We start from the raw sequence: 22,177 nt of genomic DNA, 5'->3' as shown, positions 1-22,177 counted from the left end.
GGTAGGACCAACCCGAGGTTGATGCAGGAGCTGCGCATGGCGACTGACCTCCCCCTTCTGGGTGACGGAAGTCACAACGCAGTCCCTCGGGTAGGCGATGTCCACTCTGGTGGTCCAGTAGTGCCGTTTCATGTTCAGCCTGGTCTGTATGAGAGACATTGACAAAGTGCATTTTCTCGATGCTCCCATGTCCCAGGCTGTCCTGTGTGGCGACGCTGTCAGGGGCTGTGCCCAGTAGTTCCTGACAGAACAACAGCACACTGAGGTCATACAGCACATCTTGCCACGACGTGATCCTCCGGTTGCCACCATTCCGTCGCAGGCAGTGCCTCAGCCTGCTCGTCGCCGAGGGCGCCCCCCTGCGTCCTCCACACCAGCTCCGCCCCGTGCTGAGAGTTTTGACGCTGATGGTCCAGCTGATCTGGAGTCGATTCGGGGAAGCCAGGTAGACCTGTTTGCTTCCCGCGAATCCTCCCACTGCAAGCTGTACTATTCCCTGTTCCAGGCCCCCCTGGGCACAGATGCACTGGCACACAGCTGGCCTCGGGCTTTACGCAAGTATGCGTTTCCCCCAGTGAGCCTGCTCGCACAGACTCTGTGCAAGGTCAGGGAGGACGAGGAACAGGTCCTGTTGGTTGCGCCTTACTGGCCCACCCGGACCTGGTTTTTGGAACTCATGCTCCTCGTGACAGCCCCTCCCTGGCGCATCCCCCTGAGGAGAGACCTTCTCTCTCAGGGGCTTGGCACCATTGGCACCCGCGTCCAGATCTCTGGAACCTCCACGTGTTGCTTCTAGACGGGACGCGGCAGACCTAAGTGATCTGCCCCCAGCGGTGGTAGACACTATCACTCAGGCTAGAGCCCCTTCTACAAGGCAGGCCTATGCTCTGAGGTGGAGTCTGTTCACGAATTGGTGTTCTTCTCACCGAGAAGACCCCCGGAGATGCCCGGTCAGAGTCGTGCTTTCTTTCCTGCAAGAAAGGCTGGAGCATGGGCTGTCACCCTCCACCCTGAAGGTGTATGTGGCTGCCATTGCAGCCCATCACGATGCAGTGGACGGCCGGTCCCTGGGGAGGCATGACCTGATCGTTAGGTTCCTGAGGGGTGCCAGAAGGTTACATCCTCCTAGGACACCCCTGATTCCCTCCTGGGACCTCTCTATTGTCCTGGCGGGACTTCAGAGGGGTCCCTTTGAGCCGCTGGATTCGGTCGAGCTGAAGTTCCTGTCTCTCAAGACAGCGCTCCTGATCGCGCTCACTTCCATCAAGAGGGTCGGGGACCTCCAAGCATTTTCGGTAAGTGAAGAGTGCCTTGTGTTCGGGCCGGCCTACTCTCACATTGTCCTGAGACCCCGGACTGGATACGTGCCCAAGGTTCCCACCACTCCCTTCCGAGACCAGGTGGTGAACCTGCAAGCGCTGCCCCTGGAGGAGGCAGATCCAGCCTTGTCGTTGCTGTGTCCCGTAAGAGCGCTTCGCATATATGTGGACCGCACCCAGAGCTTTATAAGCTCTGAGCAGCTCCTGGTCTGCTTTGGAGGTCAGCAGAAGGGGAAGGCTGTCTCTAAACAGAGGTTGGCCCACGGGATAGTGGACGCCATCGCCTTGGCTTACCATTCCCAAGGCGAGCCGTGCCCCCTGGCGGTGAGGGCCCACTCCACACGGAGTGTGGCCTCCTCCTATGCGTTGGCGCACGGCGCCTCTCTGGCAGACATCTGTCGAGCTGCGGGCTGGGCGACACCTAACACCCTTGCGAGGTTTTACAACCTCCGTGTAGAGCCAGTTTCTTCCCGTGTGTTGGGTAACAGGTAATTGGCGGGAAGGGCTGGCTGGGTGTCTCGCTTGCTGCGCCATTCCCCCTAACACGGGGATGTGAGCGCCTTCTTCTCCCAGTAGAGTTCCCCGGTTGGTGTACCCTGGTCGAGCATCCTCCAGCACCCTCGGCGTCAGACTTGGCGGAGCAGTCTGTCGCCAGGCCCAGTACTGGTGTTAGCATGCCCGGAGCCGGTCAGCCCCTGTACTGGGCTAGGTGTCCATATGGCTGGGTTCCCTACGGGTAATCCCATATGTGTATTCTTCCACGGTAAGGTTTCCCTCTTGGCAAACCCGTGTCTTTCCTTGACAGATCATTCTGTCAGTCTCTTCTGGCAGCCGTTCCATCCCTACTCCAAGGTAGGACCTGCCTCAGAGACCCTTCCATATGTAGTACTGCCCCCTGGGTCAGTCCATATCGGTATATCCACATGTCACCTCCCTACGGGTAGGATGTGGTCTCCGTAGCGACCTTTTCCTAAGGGCTCGCTTCCCCATTGTCTTGCCAGCTGAAAGAACAAATAGGGAAGATTTGAAGCAATCTTTCACTGAAGGTTGAAATCCCTTCCATTTACTTTATGTGGGCGGAACAGCAGCATGGCCTTCTCCAGCAGCGATGTACTCACCCGTTGGCCCCTTCGGTACCAAGGTCAGTGAATTTGCGCTGGGGCTTTGGGAAGGTTACGACCTTAAGCGTAGCTTTTGTGGCACGCCAAGGCTTGTCAACAATTGCAGCGCCTCAGGGTTGTGACGAGGTTCAGGTTATGGCGTTTTCCATAGGACCCCATTTGTCGGTCGACATAACTCGTAGTGACCGACAGATAGGGAATGTCTCGGTTACGTACGTAACCCTCGTTCCCTGATGGAGGGAACGGAGACGTTATGTCCCCATGCCACAACCTTGAACCATTCGCTGTTGCCGGGACACGTTCTCGGCTCCTCAGTGTAAAACCTAATGAGTGGATGCACCTGTCGCCCTATTTATACCCGTTGGCACGGGGAGTGGCTCAGGTGTGTTAATCCACTTGCCAATTTCATTGGCGTTTTCTCTTAAAATCAGAGATGATTGGCTTCCCAAGTGAGACCCCATTTGTCGGTCGACATAACGTCTCCGTTCCCTCCATCAGGGAACGAGGGTTACGTACATAACCGAGACGTTTGTCTGATGAGTGCATTATCTCTAAACCAAAAGATGTTTCAATAAGCGCCACCTGCTGGTGATAACTTTAAATGTAAGCACAATAAAAGCTCATGATGATAAATTTAAAAAAAGATATTGATTGGAATGGTCTGTATCTTGAATCTGATTTTTTGCTTACCTCAACAGTAACTGAATTCCCCATGCAACTGTTAATTTGAGGAATTTTTATAGGCTTTACAAAAAAAGGGACAAAATAAATAGGCTGAATAAGCTGATCTATAAATGGTGGTAGTCTATGAATGGTAACCCTGCCCCCCCCCCCCCCCCAAGCTCTCAGAAATTATTTGACCCAAGTCTTCAGCATTCAATGGCACTGAACCGTTCAAAAAGGTTTTTCTATGTGTATTTAACACATTATATACAAATTAAATATGCATATTTAACGCACTGATTTTTAAACCACAAAAATACATATATTTAACACATGAAACACACGTTCAATACATGTGAATTACACGTATATAACGTGTTGTTGATGTGTTAAAATTCATGTTTTTGGCCCTTTTGGCCTTCCATAATTCTCAGCATGTGAAGAAATCATCTGACATGACAACCTGGAGGAACTGTGTGAGAAATATGGAGCAAGAACTAAAACATTTTATCAACATTTGTGTTTCATTGTTCTTTTGTGTTTGATTTAAGGTTTTCTAGCATTATATTAAAGAAAGTTTCAATGCAAGTTAATCATTAATGCATTTTATTGATATTTAACCTGAAGAAGTCCTGCTGTTGTCGTCAGACTGTTTGATGATCAGAAGCTCCTCCCTCTCACAACACTAACCAGGAAGAGACTGACTTGTTATTTCTTCTTTCTGTCAATGATTTTCTTCTCTTTGACAAAAGCAAACAAGAATCAGTCATCAGAGGACGACGAAGAGAAAAGAAGATTGTTTCTGAACAGAGCAGATCTTTGTGATTCTCGAGCTTATTCGTGTTTGAAACCGTCGTTCAGAAAGTGAAAGTAAAGTTTAGGTTGCTGGAGCTCAAACAGTGAAAATGGCTTCATCAGCTGAATATGACTATAATTGTCCCGTGTGCTGTGATATCTTCAAGACTCCTGTTATTTTATCATGTAGTCACAGTGTCTGTAAAGAGTGTCTTCAACAGTTCTGGAGAACCAAGAAAACTCAGGAGTGTCCTGTCTGCAGGAGAAGATCCTCAAAATCTAGTCCTCCATTAAATCTGGCATTACAAAACTTGTGTGAGTCGTTCCTGAAGGAGAGAAATGAGAGTCGTTCATCAGGATCTGAGGAGATCTGCAGTTTACACAGTGAGAAACTCAAACTCTTCTGTCTGGAGGACAAACAGCCGGCGTGTGTAGTGTGCAGAGATTCAGAACAACACGACAATCACAAATTCAGACCAATAAGTGAAGCAGTTTCATCATATAAGGTAGGACAAATGTTTATTATTTAATTTATAAAGAACAATAAGTCATAAACACAGATATCATCACATTCATGCACTCAGTATTTCTCTCTGCTGTTTTACTCAACTTCATATGACATAAACTGCTCTGATTTGTTCTGTGTTTGTGGACTAAAGTGTAGTCACTGGGTAAGAGATCAAACTCATACTGATGAAAAAGTGTATCTTGTTTTTACGCAGGTTGTGTTTGATTTATGTTTGCTTTTAATTTCTGAATCAATTTAGTGTGAGATAAACACAAACACAGCACTGTCTGATCACTGTATTCTCTTCTCTTCACTGTAATCTGCTGTTTTATGTATTTTTATTTTGTTCAATTCTAGGAGGAGCTCAATACAGAACTGAAGTCCTTACAGAAGAAACTTCAACACAATGAAAACATTAAAGAAGAGTTTGAGAAAACAGTTCAACACATCAAGGTGAGGAAACAGAATCAAGAGTCATTTTCAGTTCAGCTGTAGCATCACTAAACACAATTATGATGTGTTATATTTAATCTAATGATTCCAGTTGATTATTTCTGTAAATGACGAGCATCAATCTGCTTCTGGATCTGTTATATGTCGGTGTCTGAGTTTCTCTGGGATCTGAATGATGTGATGTGTTGATGTGTGTTGATGGAGATGATTGAAGTGAATGTGATTTGATTTCAGTCTCAAGCTGAGCACACAGAGCGTCAGATTAAACATCAGTTTGAGAAGCTTCATCAGTTTCTCAGAGATGAAGAAGAAGCTACAATCACTGCACTGAGAGAGGAAGAGGAGCAGAAGAAGCAGATGATGAAGGAGAAGCTGGAGGAGATGAACAGACACATCTCAGCTCTTTCACACACAATCAAAGACACGGAGGAGATGATGAAAGCCAGTGACGTCTGCTTTCTGAAGGTCTGATTTCAGATCCATTGATTGATTGATTGATGATTGATTGAGTTCTTGATGATCAATGGTGTGTTTGTTCTGCAGGAGTTTCCAGTCACGATGGAAAGGTGAGTGATCTGCTGGTGTCTCTGCTCTCTCTGCTTCTGATCCAAAGACACTGCAGTTCTGATCCTGAATGTTCTTCCAGAGTCCAGATCTCATCACAGCCGGATCCACAGACTCCTTCTGGAGCTTTGATTCATGTGCCGCGTTACTTGGGCAACCTGCCCTTCAGAGTCTGGAAGAAGATGCAGGACATCGTCCAAAACAGTGAGTCTGGAGAAGATCTGTGCTGTTACACACACACTGGAGATGATGCATGAGGGAATATTGACAGATTTCAGCATTATGTGTGAATAACCAGATGAGCTGCTGCACCAAAATGAGCCGAAAACAAGAGAAGAACAACTTTGGTCCACATGATATTTAGTTACAGTGATACAGGACAGATTCTTAGAAAGCATGGTTTGGGGATCCACTTCTGTGCTGAGGATACTCAGATTTATATTAGCATGAAAACTAATATCACAGGTATATCAGCAACACTTCTGACTGTCTGCAGGAGATTAAATTATGGATGTACCACAGTTTTCTTAAATTGAATGATACAAAGTCAGAGGTTGGTTTAGTTGGTTTCCCTGCAGCTGTCTGTAATGATAGAAATTTTAGTTTACACCTTGAAAATAATGTAGTATCTCCATCACATGAAATTCACAACCTTGGTGTAATTTTTGACTCTCATTTGACACTTGAAGCAGATATCAAGAGCATTTTTGCATCTAAGGAATATTGGCAGGATTAGGTCTTTTCTTTCATTACCGGATGCAGAAAGACTTGAAAAGTATAAGTATAAGAAAAGTGCAACATAAATGAAATATATTATTATTATTATCTCAGTTCAGTTTGATTGATCAGAAATCTAAAATATTTTCTGTAACAAACACTGAGAGTGATCAGAGGAGAGAGTCTGATGTGTTTGATCAATAACACGAGTCATAATTCATAATAATCTGTGTGGTTCACTCTTGATCATTATATGAACATCAGAATAAAAGCAGCTGTTGATTGTGTCTCATCAGCTCCTGTGATTCTGGATCCAAACACTGCAGATCGATATCTCGTCCTGTCTGATGATCTGACCAGTGTGAGACTCAGCGAGAATGAACAACCTCTTCCTGATAATCCAGAGAGATTTGACTGTGATCCCTGTGTTCTGGGTTCAGAGGGTTTTAACTCAGGAACACACTGCTGGGATGTGGAGGTTAAAGAGAGTTCAGTCTGGATACTTGGAGTAACTACAGAATCAAACCAGAGGAAGGGAGGTGTTTTCTTTAACACTGATGTCTGGAGTGTGCAGCGTGGATGGCCTGATTGGGCTGGTTTTCGTGTTAAACAGGATCTTGAGCGTGTGAGAGTTGATCTGGACTATGACAGAGGAACAGTGTCATTCTCTGATCCTGTAACTAACACACATCTACACACATTCACAACCACCTTCACTCACACACTCTTTCCTTTCTTCTGGTGTAATGTCTCTCTGAGGATCTTATCGTTCAATAGTCAGTAAATGTTACTCCTGTAGTTCTGGATCCACCTGCTTTCATCTTTTACACTCATCATGTTTCCAATATTTGATCCATATCACAATTTCAATATTTGTTAAATTTGAGATTAAATGAATAATTGTTTATTTCAGTTCTAGAGGTTAAATGATGAATGTGATCAGTTTGTTCACTGGTGTAAATCAGAGATGGGTAACTGACGTCTGCAGTGTTTTTAAGTTCGGCCGCTGGATCATCTTATGCTCGGATGATCAATCTGACAACATTTGATAAGTAAGACACAGAAAGATTGCTCTCAGTTTATGATATTAATAACCTCTGACTGTATTAATTACAGTGTAATATGATGTGCACTCGGATGTCATCATTCACTAACATTAGAAACAAATAAATCAACAATTGACAGTGAAAATCATATTTTCTGCTCAAGATGGTAAATAGTTTATGTTTATAGCAAGTTCAAAGAGAAACCCATAAGTTTGGATTGTTTTGAAGTGTAATAATAAAAGATTTCAGTTTATATCTCCATTACATCACTGTTCACAAAGAAGTATGAAAGATACACCGGTGACGTCAGAGCTGCTCTTGACTCGAATATCAAAGATAAAATACAAATCAACAAAACCTTTTTAGCAAATGTATGACAGAAATGTTTGCTCTGGATTATGTTCTTAGGGTTTCCGCAGGTCATTAAAAAACATTTAAAATAAATAAAAACTCTGAAATGATAAAAGAAAGTCTTAATTATGATTTGTTTCTGTTCATCAAGTCTCTTATTTCTGTCGGTTTAGTTTCTCTGCTGGACTGAACACATTCACCAAGAGAGTGTTTATGAAGACATTAAACATATGAAGTAACACAAACCAACTGAAACCACAGAACATCACAGAAGTCTTCTATTGTATTGTGATGCTGCGATAAAAGAAAATCAATGATTTCACTCTTCAAACATTGTTATATATATTTAATGTAGAAATATTTCCACATAACTTTAATATACTGTGCATGTGTATATCTCTATCATGAATATATATATATACATGCACAGCACACTGCATAATTTTTATATATATTGTTATTATTATTATTTAGTTTTGTTGTCATTTGTTTTGTAATATTAGTGTCATCTTCCTAGTTTGTCTAATGTGCTGCTCTAAAGAAAAAAAAAAGAAGAAGAAATGGAAAGAAAAGTAAACACACTGTAAACACTCCTAAAAGTTGACAAAATGATATGCATTATATATTTCAGCTCCTCCTGCTCTCAAATTAACAGCAGTCGATGGAGGAATTTACCAAAGGAGGAAACGTGATTTAAATATAGAAGAGTCATAAAACCAAATGAGACGATAACTCATGAAAATATTCTCCATAAGATGTATGAATGTGGGAGGGAAATGTGATTATTTGCCTGGAAAATAATGTCACAATGTATTATTTAAAAGATTGTTCACCTAAAAGTGAGTATTCTGTCATCATTTACTTTCCCTTGTGTCGTTCCAAACCTGAATGACTTTCTTTCAGGGTTATTATTGTTAATTAAATCTAAAAGAATAAGAATAATAATAAAATAATAATATATATATATATATAAATATATAAAACATTTTAGACAATTTAAATAAAATAACATTATATAAAGTTAATATTAAAAATATGTAAAAATAAAAATAAAATAAATGCTTATTTTCATTTATCTTAAATTGAAATACTACAATAATTTAAACAGACAAAAAATTCAGACATTAAAAAAAAAAAAAAAAAACTTTGGGGAAAATACTGTTAACAAAATTGTAACTAAAATTGAAAAGAAGATATAATAGTTTTTTTTTTTTTTGAAAACAAATAAATAAAAATGTAAATTTCAGTAAAAACTATAACCGTATATTAAACTATATATAAATATTATATATAAAACCTTTAATAGTATATCTATGAAATTCAAGCAACACACTTTCATCAGTGGAACACCAAAGAATATATTTTAAGAATTTGTTTTTCTGATTCAGTCTTAACGGTGGTCTATACCTGCAGAAGTTTATATAATAAATAATAAATCATCATATTATTCTGATTTCTGAAGATCATGTGACACTGAAGACTGGAGGAATGATGCTGAAAATACAGCGGAGCATCACAGAAATACATTACACTTTAACACAGATTCACACAGAAAACAGATGTTTACATTAGAATAATGTTTCACAATTTTACAGTGTTTTTGATCAAATAAATACGGTCTTCCTGAGCAGTAGAGACTTCTAAAAAGTACTAATGAACAGCTGTCATGTTTAGTGTGAAAGTCTTTATCTTATGTCAGTTCATAAGTATTTTAGTGATTTTGCATGAATATTGCATAAAAATATTTAATTTCATTGAACCTATATCCAATATATATAAAGCATTTCTTTCTTTTTTTTCTTATATTTTTGGGCAGTTTTTGTCTTTTTTGGACAGATAGACAAAAAAAAGTTCTTCCTCAGTGTTTTTGTCTTGTTTTCTGGTACAAATATTTGAACATTTACAGATCAAGACACATTTACTGGAGAAGCACGATCACATTAAGAAACTAAGTCTTGTTCTCCGGGGAAAAAAGTATCAAAATAAAGTGAGTTTTTGCTTAAAATTAAGAACCAATGTGAAAAATGATACATTAATCTTTGATGACTCTATCTGTATATACTATATAAGACTCACTTAGTGTTAGCGCATTTTTAAGAAACTTAACATCTGAAGTCATTGTTAATAACATGCTGCTACCATGATTAACACGTAATGTTATTAGCATGTGGCTATCATGATTAGCATGTTTCTAGCATGATTAGCATTTTGTTAGCATGTTTTTCTAGCCTGATTAGCATGTTTCATTTATTTGAAGTGCTGTGTTCGTGTGGCTGCAGTATGAAACTGTGCGATTAAATACATGTACATTGTCATTTAAATGTAACCACCCTTTATTCAAACACAACAATTATTTACAGAATTAAAAAAAAATAGAAATAAAAAGTCCTAGGAATTCTATTTGGTCAGACAACACAATCTGAATCATTCCACATTGTGAGATTAGCTTTTTATGAATCAGAGGCAACAATTTGTCATCAAACTAAATTAATGACACAGTAATGAAACCAAACGACACTTTTTAAAGTAACGAAATGAAAAGCCTGTCGAATTACCCATGCATACACGCACACATCCCGTCCCACTCAAACGATGTGAAATTACATTCAAACATGTTTTATTAACAGTCCTACGTGCTAGTTTAGAGCTGTAGTCGAAGCAGTGTGAAGATGAGATATTATGAAAAAGACCTGAATGTGCGTCAGGAACTCAGAGTGAGTGTAGAAATGACTTTCTGTGCTGTGAATGTGTTTGTGAAGTTCATCCCGGTTATGTCAATGTAAAGCAGTTGACCGTAGCTTCATGGCAGGTCACTGCCGGCTGCAGGAGTGTGTTCAGATGACTTCAGGAGGGTGTTTAAAACTGCACAGGAAAAACCAGAAACATCCATGTCATCAATACAGTAATCTGTTCAGATCAGAATCATGTGAGTCTAGTTTATGACAGTGCTTCTGGTTTCCCTTCAGGACACGGCTGGACATCACATGTTGACCAGCAAAGTGAAAAACAAGATGTCTTTATAATCAAGCACTGGATTCTGTTAATATTATCATGAACTGAACAGGCCTTGTTTTTCAGATGAGAGATCAGACACAGTGTTCCCTTCTAAGAATGAATACAATAGAATGTAATTTATCTCTTCTAAGTCTATTTTGGTGTCCAATTCTGCAGAAATAGTTGTATTTCATTATTTGCTTGATCACATGTTCATGTCCCTATCCAGTGCCATACAAACACACAAATATCAGTGATTTGATGATTTGAAGGTGAAAATGAGCAGTGCATGGCTCACCCTCGTGGTTCTGCGTGCCGTTCTCTTCTTTGACGCTCTCAGGGTCACCTGAGGAGAAAACATACGTTCTCATTCAACAGTTACCGTACTAGCTGCTTTATCTGTGACTTTTAATTTGGTGACTTTATCGGTTTGTTTCATTGTTTGTCTGACACGCTGGAGTTTTATCTTTCACTTGGATCTTATAAGTTGCATTGAGTAAAGACAGCTGGATAAGCCCTTTAAAGAGGGCTGATTCCTTTCTATATCCGCTGTATTTAAATAAAGGACGTCAGTTATGTCTTAAGTGAATAATTAAGTGTAATTCTATGTTATGATCATATGATATGATATTTTGGAAAGATCACCCATCCCTAGCCACTAGTAGCATCAAACAAAATTATAAAGATCATGATTTCATTCAGAGTGTGTGATGCATGAACATACATTATGACTGTTTTCAAACAGGTTTCCTTTACTATTAAACCTGCTCCAAACTCCACATTATTGGTTATATCGCAAATGTTATCAAGTAGAAAAACACATCTGATGGTGCAGAAACAGCACAGTTGGTCTGTTGTGTTTTAGACTGTAAGTGTTTGACTGATTCCCATCTGAATGTGTTCTAGAGCATGAGCCGAGCCACACACCTCTCTGGACGTTGAAGCACAGTTTCTTCTTCTGATAGGTGAAGTATCCCGTTATGGCACCAACAGCTGCTACTGCGATCCCACAAACAACACCAGCGACCGTACCAGATCCAGATCCACTGTCTGCAACAGAACCACACACACCAGCTCAACAGGTCAAAGCAGACTTCACAGTCGTGTCACTATGTGCTGTATGCTCACTATCGAGTGTTCTTGTGTGTGCTAGAGAGATGTGAGGGAGCTCTGAGCATTATTAACACTGATGCTTGACTTAAAGGGTTAGTTAACCCAATAATCAAAATTCCAAACATGTAAGACCTCCGTTCATCTTCAGAACACTGTTTAAGATATTTTAGATTTAGTCCGAGAGCTCTCAGTCCCTCCATTGAAGCTGTGTGTACGGTCTACTGTCCATGTCCAAAAAGGTAAGAAAAACATCATCAAAGTAGTCCATGTGACATCAGAGGGTCTGTTAGAATATTTTGAAGCATTGAAAATACATTTTGGTCCAAAAATAGCAAAAACGACGACTTTATTCATCATTGTCTTCTCTTCCGTGTCTGTTGTGAGAGAGTTCAGAACAAAGCAGTTTAACGAATCATTCGATGTAACCGGATCTTTTTGAACAAATTCACCAAATCAAACTGAATCGTTTTAAACGGTTCGCGTCTCTAATACGCATTAATCCACAAATGACTTAAACTGTTAACTTTTTTAATGTAGCTGACATTCCCTTTAAGTTAAAACAAACCAATATCCCGGAGTAATTCATTTACTCACACAGTACACTGACTGAACTGCTGTGAAGAGAGAACTGAAGATGAACACCGAGCCGTCAATGTAATTGAGTTTACATCTTGCAAAAAAAAATTTTTTTTTTTTTAAATCTTGCAGTTTTTTTTTTTTTTTTTGTTTGTTTGTTTTTGAAGTCTGTTTAAATCTTTTTTTAAGAATTATGTGTTTACACATTATTCTGTTTTCTTTATAATTCTGTGTTTGTACTTTTTTAAGAATTCTGTGTTTAAATCTTGCTAATTCTCGTTAGAGTTGAGTTAACATCTTCCCATAGTTTTTTTTTCTTTAGAATTTTGACTTTAAATATTACTTTTTTTAAGAATTTTAGCAAATTTTGCAATTTATTAAGATTTATGGATTTACATCTTGCAAGTTAAGTTTGCAGCTTTCAATTCAGTTGTTTTTAACAATTCAGTTTACATCATGCATGTTTTTTTTATTTTTTTATTCTGAGTACAAATCTTGAAATTCTGTTTCTTTTAAGAATTCTGAGTTTACATCTTACCTTTTATAGCAGTTCTGAATTTACATCTCAGGTTGTAGGTTATAGGTTTAGCCTATAAAACTAATATATTTAAATTGCAGTTTTATTATCAAACTCAAATCAACAATCATCAAATCATTAACATTTGTGTGGGAAAATCAGTTACAGTGGAGGTTTGCAAAAAATGGTTATCCATAATTTTAGACCAGCTCCAACACACCTGATCCAGCTAATCGAGCTCTTCAGGACAGTGGCCCTCCAGGAACTGAGTTTGACATAAGAACACTAGACTGCACGTACATTGAATAGAAAGTCTGTTGTACTGTAGATCTATTGTACATGTGAGCCTTCAGTGACATCAATTCTGATTTTAAATAGTAACCTACTGACCTACTGCATATTTCATCATGCAGATGATTTGTATGAATGTATGATCACAAGCATGGATGTCAACAGGCCTGAGAGTCTGTGTTCTGTCAGTGCTTGAAGAAGGCAAAGTAAGCTGGGAACTGATAAATGTGTTAGCGTTAATAGCACAGTAAACTGCTGGTTAGGTTTGAATCCCGCCACAGGGATGGTGAGTAAAAAAGGCCAACACTTAGTTGTTGCAGGGGTTTGGTAAATAGCTTTAAGTTCAAAGTTGACAGAGAAAGTTCATGAGCTGCTTCATTGCATCAACTAAGCTTGATTGCATTGGTTTGGTTTTTATGATTTTATTATTATTTTTTTCAAGGTTGAACATGGTCCACAAGTGTGACCACAAATAACTACAGTATGTACAAGAACAGGGTTTGCTTGTACAAAAATATATTATTATTATTATAAATAATAAATAATATGTAATATGATTAACAACACCAGCACAGCTCCAGGATTTCCACTGCTCCTCCTTGATAACGCTCAGAAGTAATCAGTAGAGGTGGTCTGTTGAGTTATTATAAGAGATAGCTGTGTAACAAATTCATTCCAGGCCCTTATTGGTTTGGCTTTGTTAATTCTCGCTGTAGTAAGTTCTAATAGTGCAATGTATTTAATTTCTATGAGCCATAATTTACCTGTTGGAATTGTAGGCTCATGCCAAATCTTGAAGATTATCTTTTGGTCTGCAGTTAGAGCAGTGTGAAGAATCCTACGCTGGCTAACAGTCAGATCAAGATCCGCATCATCATTCAACAAACAGAGACTGGGGTGCTTAAGGATTACCTTTTCACATAGTTCTGTCATAACTCGAAATAGCTCATCCCAAAAGTTACCAAATATGTTGGCATTCATAAAACATGTGCATATAAGTAGCCACGATATTTGAATTACAGAGTGAACAGAAGGGGGGAGGCAAGCGCTTCATTTTGTGCAAGATATCTGGAGTAGCGTAAGCCCTATGCAGCAGTTTAGAGTGTATTAACTGATGGGCAAGACTTTTTGACATTGTTGGAATAGTTTCCCATATCCAGTCCCAATTTAGTTTGCAAGGAGCTAACTCCTTTTTCCATGTCGTGGTGATGGGGAGCTTTCCACAGCTGAGGTTGAGCAGTCTGTTGTAAATGAATGACGCTGATCCTTGTGTCTGTGAGAAGTTCACACAGTCCATCAGAGGGTGAGAGTCCAAGTTACAGTTCCATGGTACTCCGTAAGTCCGCATAGCGCTTCTCAACCTTAAATACAGAAAATAGGAATGTCCAGGAAAATTATAACACTCTTTCAGATCTTGAAAATACCTTAACCCCTGATTATTGAATATATCACCAAGAGTATGTATACCTTGATCCGACCATGGCTTAAAAACAAAAGGTCTGTTGTTGGATTCAGATGTGAACTTGGATGAACTTTCCAGGAATTTGCACACCTCATGTCAGATTTTAAGAGAAATGTACACAGTTGTATTCTCAAACCTTAGTATTTCTTTGATAAACCTGTGAATAAAATATCCTGGAGTCGATGTGGAAGCACAGCTGATGATTCCGCGTCCCTTCAGGCGATCTGTGAGTCAACCTGTAACCAAATCTTGAGCGAGCGCAGCTGGCATGCCCAAAAATACAATTGTAAGTTCGGAAGTGACAAGCCTCCTTTGTCAGATCTTCTCTGCAATGTTGAGAGTTTAATTCTCGGTCGTTTCTTATTCCAAATGAATTTTGTAATCAAGGAATTCATTTCTTTTTAAGGTTATATGGGAAGATAAATGAATCATGGAGAACAGAAATAAAAGTCGAGGCAGGATATTCAACATTGGATTGGTTTTGTCAACTCAAAACTCTTCCTATTACCCTGAGTTTGTTCAGCTGCCTTCATGTTACAGGTTCTTGAGCAGTTTGCAGTACAATTAGTCTTCATCAAGTCTGTCACATTACTAAACCAGCATATAACGGTCACAAAAGTAGCCATAAAATGAATTCTAGCTGTTGTGAAGGGAACAATAGTCTTCTCGGTAACAATCCAAATTACTTGCAGATACTGTATGCACCGCCCGAAGACCAGATGTCGATTGCTGCATCGGGGGATGGGTTATCGACCTCTGAGGATGAGGGTTCGGCGGGGCTGCCCCCCTCAGGTGTTGTCGCTGCTGCCGAATCTGACTTGGAGTTGTCGGCCATGCTTGCCCGGGCAGCCGTGAGTATCGGGTTGGAGGTGACGACACCGACCAGTCCCGAGCCCTCGCGGCTGGATGATTGGTTTCTCGGCACAGGCCACGGCTCACAACCTTCTGTTCTGCTCCGGTGCCTTTCTTCCCGGAGGTGCATGAAGAGGTGACGAAGTCGTGGACGGCCCCTTTCACGGCCAGAAGCTGCTCGTCTCCCTCTTCCATCCTCACCACCCTCGACGGCGGGGCAGCCAGGGGGTACGTGGAGGTTCCCCAGGTGGAGAGGGCGGTTGCGGTGCACCTGTGCCCACAAAACGCTGCCACTTGGAGGAATCATCCCTGTCTCCCGTCCAAGGCCTGTAAGCTGTTGGCCGCGCTCGCCCCCTTCGTCCTCCACACCAGCTCCGCCCCGTGCTGAGAGTTCTTCAAGGCCGGCGCGTCGAGCCCCGCACAGGAGAGCGGCGCCCCCCGTGTCAATCCCTGCTGCGAAGTCCTCGAGGAAGTCAACTAAGCGGCCCTGACACGGGCAACTCGGAGATGCGGAGAACTGCTCTTCAGGAGATGGCGAAGACAGCGCCACTCCTTCCCCCGGAGGAGGGCCGGGTGGAGAATCTTCAGTTTCTGTTTTGTTCCACCACTGGTCGAACGGCCAGTGGCACCCACATTTTCAATAAAAGAGCAATTTCTCCTTCCTCCGAGTTGCAAGGCTCGTGGGCTGACAATGAGCGACGCACAGCTTCCTCACTCTCACCCACGACGCCCCCTTTCGCCAGCGGCCAAGAGGTCACGGTTCGGAGATGCAACGCCTCTCCACGCGTCTCTGGCCAGTTCCTCCGGGAACACGAGGAGTGTGGTTGTGATGACCCAGGACGCAGTGCCTTCTGGGCCTTCCGGCACGACTCCCCATCACTGCACCACTGCGGGTATGTCGACTGTCCCTTTGGTGCCACTTGTACGGAGTCTGGGAGCGTGGCTTTGAAGTATGCTCTGAAGTGGAGTCTGTTCACGAATTGGTGTTCTTCTCACCGAGAAGACCCCCCGAGATGCCCGGTCAGAGTCGTGCTTTCTTTCCTGCAAGAAAGGCTGGAGCGTAGGCTGTCACTCTCCACCCTGAAGGTGTATGTGGCTGCCATTGCAGCCCATCACGATGCAGTGGACGGCCGGTCCCTGGGGAGGCATGACCTGATCGTTAGGTTCCTGAGGGGTGCCAGAAGGTTACATCCTCCTACGACACCCCTGATTCCCCCCTGGGATCTCTCTATTGTCCTGGTGGGACTTCAGAGGGGTCCCTTTGAGCCGCTGGATTCGGTCGAGCTGAAGTTCCTGTCTCTCAAGACAGCGCTCCTGATCGCGCTCACTTCCATAAAGAGGGTCGGGGACCTCCAAGCATTTTCGGTAAGTGAAGAGTGCCTTGTGTTCGGGCCTGCCTACTCTCACGTTGTCCTGAGACCCCGGCCTGGATACGTGCCCAAGGTTCCCACCACTCCCTTCCGAGACCCTTCCTACCCGTATGTCACCTCCATACGGGTAGGATGTGGTCTCCGTAGCGACCTTTCCTAAAGGCTCGCTTCCCCATTGTCTTGCTAGCTGAAAGAACAAATAGGGAAGATTTGAAGCAATCTTTCACTGAAGGTTGAAATCCCTTCCATTTACTTTATGTGGGCGGAACAGCAGCATGGCCTTCTCCAGCAGCGATGTACTCACCCTTTGGCCCCTTCGGTACCAAGGTCAGTGAATTTGCGCTGGGGCTTTGGGAAGGTTACGACCTTAAGCATAGCTTTTGTGGCATGCCAGGGCTTGTCAATAATTGCACAGCCACAGGGTTGTGACGAGGTTCAGGTTGTGGCGTTTTCCATAGGACCCCATTTGTCGGTCGACATAACTCGTAGTGACCGACAGATAGGGAACGTCTCGGTTTCGTACGTAACCCTCGTTCCCTGATGGAGGGAACGGAGACGTTATGTCCCCATGCCACAACCTTGAACCATTCGATGTTGCCGGGACACGTTCTCGGCTCCTCAGCGTAAAACCTAATTAGTGGACGCACCTGTCGCCCTATTTATACCCGTTGGCACGGGGAGTGGCTCAGGTGTGTTAATCCACTAGCCAATTTTCCTTGGCGTTTTCTCTTAAAATCAGAGATGATTGGCCTCCAAAGTGAGACCCCATTTGTCGTTCGACATAACGTCTCCGTTCCCTCCATCAGGGAACGAGGGTTACGTACGTAACCGAGACGTTTATTTTTATAAGGGTTGTGATATGCACGTTTTTTTGTTGAAGAAATTATAAAGCCTGTGTCATCTATAGCAAAAAGGTGACCAAAAATGAAAGATTAAGTGAATATTTGAATTAAATGTTTGGTCAGTAGCCTAAACAAGGATTTGATCGTCCTGTAAGTGTAACAGCAGCAATCACATGGCATTTGACTCCCTTTGCAGGCATAAATGTACATAAATTGTTTATTTTGTATTTGCCTACTTTACATATTTTAACAGTGTTATTATTAACCAATTATTATTGCCTCATTGTTTTATATAATGCATTTAAAGTCATTTTTAAGGCTATTGATGGCTTAGGTCTGTTTTTATAGCAGCAACAACAACAACAACAACAAAAAATATTACAATATATTAATACTTCTTTGTAAATTATTATTTGAAGTAGCAAAACCATGGTTAATTTGCAGTTACCATAGCTACAAGAACAATGATTTGTGGTATTATTGTTAAAACCATGGGTAATTTTCGTAAGGGAACCTAAAAAAAAAAAAAAACTTTCACGGGTATCCTACTGAAAGTGATAAACAGGCCTCGTTTTTACCTAAATGATTTATAATTTATTTTAATATATATGAAATTTGTATAAGGTGTGCATTGTAGCTAACACCTACAGTAAATGAGCACATTACAATTGTTTTATGACAGCACGCCTTTCTCCTCAAATGCTATTGAGCTTCAAATTTGCGTTTGAGCCCATGTGAAAAAGTAGCATAATTTACATGATTTACAGTTTATTTTAATAAATATCAAACATTCAATTCAAGTGTGCATTATAGCTGACACCTAGATGAACAATTACAGTTGTTTTTTATGACTGTAAGTCATTCTCCTCTAATGCTACTGATGTTAGAAAAGTGTATACCAAAATCACATGTAACTTTAGAGACGGTCCCTAAATTTGAGACTCTCAATTATGAACTGCCTTTAACTATCATTTTGCATTATTGACACACTGTTTTCCTAATGAATGTTGTTCAGTTGCTTTGACGCCATGTATTTTGTTTAAAGCGCTATATAAATTAAGGTGACTTGACTCTCGAACGTCCAACATCAAGCCAACTTTATGCATTTATGTTTTATTTATTAAATTATTTTGTTTTTATTTTAAATTTTTTTACTTTCTTTAGTTTTCTTTTCTCTGCACCAGATTGCTGATGTCCTTTACCTGGGCATAGATGTCCATCCATCAATTATGAACATTCAGCCACAAATATGAAGTGCGAGCGGTCGCGAACTTGGATGGGAGAATGGCGGAAGGTGTTTTGTTTTTTTTGAGCAACTGGGATGGTACCCCCTCTGGGAGTTGGTGCCCTATGCAGACTGCGTACTCTGCATATAGGGAGCGGCAGCACTGTATTTAAATTATGTTTTAATAATAAGATTCGGGAGGAGCGCGTCAGATACTTAGCCTAATCAACATAGGTGGACCATAATCAAGTAATCAATCCCATAGTATAAATATTGCTGACTTACCTCTATCCATTGATGGTTTATCAGCATGCTGGTTCGCTCCGTCTGTCATCTTATCACAGACCCAATTTTCCTACCAACGAAGAGAGCTATATCGGGGATTTTTCAGATCTGCCAATTTTGCCGGACCCAGGATCATTCCTACCCAGCCAAACATGGCTGTTGAGCACCATTAAGCGTCATCGCGACAGCTGCTCTTCTCGCAAAGCCACATGTCGTGGCCAATAGACCGTGCAAGCTCCAAGCTCGCCTCGCTTGACACAACGATCATGCCGCCCAAGACCGAGCTCTCCTCGAGCGCTGGATTGCAGCAGCAGCAGGCATTCAACCAGCCTGCGCCGCACCCCAGTTCTTACTGCAGCAAGCAGTACGTGTGTCGTAAACAAATAAATTTTCAGGCAAAGACGCTAAAAGCAGGTTCACGGCTAAAGTTTGTTAAATGACATCATTACGTCGGGTGACGATGCCACTTTTAACGAAGCCAAGGCATTATTTCCAGAGTCTTCATCCACACTGAAATGTCAAAGACGTTACATTTGCCTTACCATGCACGTTTAAACCTCATTGAGATGATACAGACATAAGTTTCATGATAGGTAAAAAAAAAAAAAAAATCGATTGCCTGAATAGCCTGTAAGTTGCTTTGGATAAAAGTGTCTGCTAAATGCATAAATTTACATTTTAATTTTAATTTAAGTTTCATGCAAGTATTCTGGCAGGACCAATTTATTAAGGGACCTATTTCACCATTCACTGGCGTGAACACTCAAAAATTCATCTAAAACGCAACTGCCTTCGTGTTTTGATGCAGGACAGCAAGTGTGAGTAAAATTTCTGTTGCCTCATTAGGACCGTAATACGAAAAACAGGCAAGCATCGCCAGCGGCCCCAGTTTATTATCTTTTCACTTTCACAGCACGTTAAACATCACTCTCTTACTTGATCTGGACAAACCGTGCATCAATTTAAAGTCTAAAGACTCTAGCTTCAATATTTGACCAATGTTTCGATAAAACATTGTTGCAATGACAGTTATTTACTAATTTATGTCAGGAAAATGATTCAGATTCCTGAACAGTAAACTTCGAAGTGTCAGCTCGTGGACAAATGTTGATCATGTATCTAGTCAGAAAGAATCATGAGCAAAAAAAAATTTATTTTGGGTATGTAATTTCTGTCTCTATACCAAAAAATGGGGGGTGACTGGTAAGGGGTTAACGTTACTGCTATAATCATGTCTTTTGGTACAATGTTTTACAAGACTAAACATGCTTCATCGTTTCCAAAAGCCTCTGTTTTCACAGTCCATACTACAATGCGAAAACAGCGTTCCAAATGTATCCGCTCTGGAGACCGTTTAAAAAGGCCGGAGGCCAAATGAGAGGACAAATCCTTTTCCAACAGGAACATACTAATGTGGACCAGGCTTGAGGAATTGTTAAATCAGGCAACCAATTGCTAAGCTGGCAACACCATAGGCTACCCATTCATTTTTAGCTTGCCCCATCAAATGTTACTAACCCTCTTACTCTTCCCGCAGACAACATCTTCAGCAGCCAAAGCAAGCTCCGCAGGCGGCCCAAGCAGCTATCTCTCCTCCTCTTCTCATGCTCCCCTTTACTTCTCTGTTTTCCGTATCTCCCATCAGTATCAAACACACAAACAAACCCTCCTTCCATCCTAAGGTCGTCAAGGCTTACCCGTGTCATGCCGTGAGTATTGAACTCCCATAAGACGTCGACGAGAGCCTCATGGCCACACAAACTTGCCTTTTCCATTCTATGGCCTGCGAGGCTTACCCAGTCGATTCCGGGAACAGGAAGTCCCCGTTGGATGCTGCCCCGAGTGTCTCTAAACAGCAGTATTTTTTTCGGGGATCTGTACTTTACTTGAGTATGTTTTATTTGCATCTACTTTCACTCTTACTCCACTACTTTATTAAAGACAAAGTTTACTTTTTACTCCGATACATTTCCCCATGCCCGCTTCAAGTATTTAGTACAATGATTTTACAAACCAATGAAAAATGTGGTTTTCTTTGCCAACAAACGCTCACGCAGCAGTTAGTTCGAGGTGGAAGATGACCGCTAAAATAGGTGATAGTGCAGCTCTTGCTGGCCGCAATGATCCCGAGATTCCCGAAAGGGATCTCCCATGGCCATATCTCAAGGATATGTTTGAATTCACTGAAGTCAAGGGAGATTCTTATTGGCTGAGATGTCTTCTTTGCCTGCCACAGGTGAATTAAATTTCAGTAGTGCTGTGCAAAAAAATCGAATGCGATTTTCATGCTCATCTCATCAGTAAAGATGCTCCTGTAATTAGAAGTATATCTCCAGCACATGCGTTCAGATCAGGGTTGCCAGGTTTTCACAACAAATCCTGACCAGTTGCTTCTCAAAACTAGTCCAAAACTAGCACAAAAGCATTTCAAGGATAAAAAATTGCTTCCCGGGGTTAAAATATACATTTATTGGGAGGGTTGCCTTGGTAAAATTCACATTTTAGGCGCTAAATATAAAGTTATTGGTGTTTCTTTGACCGGCGGACATGAAAAACAACCACAGACTTGGCAACACTGGTTGGCATATATACTACACAGAGCCGTAGTCCAACGACAGCTAACACAAAATCGCTTTCAAAATCGAGAAAAAAATAGTTTTTGTGTAGATTATCAGTGAATAACGGCTCTGTGTAGTATATGCCAACCAGTGTTGCCAAGTCTGTGGTTGTTTTTCATGTCCGCAGGTCGAAGTGACAATACCAATAACGTGATATTTAGCCCCTAAAATGGGAATGACAGAATTTTCATTTTTGGGAGAACTAACTCTTTAAAGAGGTGGTTTTTCCTCATTGATATTCTGAAACAGTCTTACCTTGTATCTTGCACATCTTCTGTTTGATGCAGCTATGATTTTATGGAACATGTCTATTGAAAGTTCAACCCCTATACTGCGATAAGGTTCTTCGTTGTCTCTTTTGATTGTAAATCTAACAAATTCTTAAGTATCTAATCTCATAATTTGTTCAATTAAAACACTGCATATCACTCCCAAAACAACTGATCTGCTTAATTATTGATATTTACAGTTAATTTGAATATTTACTTTTTACTT

General features: G+C 41.3%; 2 protein-coding genes across 4 annotated transcripts in view; one reads left to right on the top strand and one right to left on the bottom strand.

Moving 5' to 3' along the window:
- The first annotated feature begins 3,878 nt into the window (after positions 1-3,878).
- LOC128020239 (nuclear factor 7, brain-like) lies at positions 3,879-7,664 on the top strand. The gene is made up of 6 exons (XM_052607020.1): positions 3,879-4,404; positions 4,764-4,859; positions 5,094-5,324; positions 5,403-5,425; positions 5,506-5,627; positions 6,437-7,664. Exons 1-6 carry the CDS (start codon positions 4,009-4,011, stop codon positions 6,922-6,924), a joined length of 1,356 nt encoding a protein of 451 aa, XP_052462980.1. The 5' UTR covers positions 3,879-4,008; the 3' UTR covers positions 6,925-7,664.
- A 2,188-nt stretch (positions 7,665-9,852) lies between these two features.
- Positions 9,853-22,177, bottom strand: part of LOC128020245 (fibrous sheath CABYR-binding protein) — a 37,600-nt gene continuing 25,275 nt past the window's right edge. Inside the window, exons 16-18 of one of the 3 annotated variants that reach the window (XM_052607029.1) lie at positions 11,459-11,581; positions 10,830-10,877; positions 9,853-10,399 (exon numbers count right to left, since the gene is read on the bottom strand). In XM_052607029.1, coding sequence (XP_052462989.1) covers positions 10,338-10,399; positions 10,830-10,877; positions 11,459-11,581 — 233 coding nt within the window. In that variant the 3' untranslated portion in view covers positions 9,853-10,337. The remainder of the gene's footprint in view (positions 10,400-10,829; positions 10,878-11,458; positions 11,582-22,177) is intronic. The other 2 variants (XM_052607031.1, XM_052607033.1) reach the window with 2 other exon arrangements.

This window comes from Carassius gibelio, chromosome A9 (assembly GCF_023724105.1).
Source record: "Carassius gibelio isolate Cgi1373 ecotype wild population from Czech Republic chromosome A9, carGib1.2-hapl.c, whole genome shotgun sequence".
NCBI classification, from domain to species: domain Eukaryota; kingdom Metazoa; phylum Chordata; class Actinopteri; order Cypriniformes; family Cyprinidae; genus Carassius; species Carassius gibelio.
The sequence above is the reverse complement of the archived record's forward strand: the minus strand, read 5'-3'. Positions and strand labels throughout refer to the sequence as shown.

Coding starts and splice junctions, on each gene's coding strand:
- LOC128020239 (XM_052607020.1), top strand. CDS start 4,009: ATGGCTTCATCAGCTGAATATGACTATAATTGTCCCGTGTGCTGTGAT. Junction 4,405..4,763: donor AAGCAGTTTCATCATATAAG/GTAGGACAAATG, acceptor GTTCAATTCTAG/GAGGAGCTCAATACAGAACT. Junction 5,426..5,505: donor TTTCCAGTCACGATGGAAAG/GTGAGTGATCTG, acceptor ATGTTCTTCCAG/AGTCCAGATCTCATCACAGC.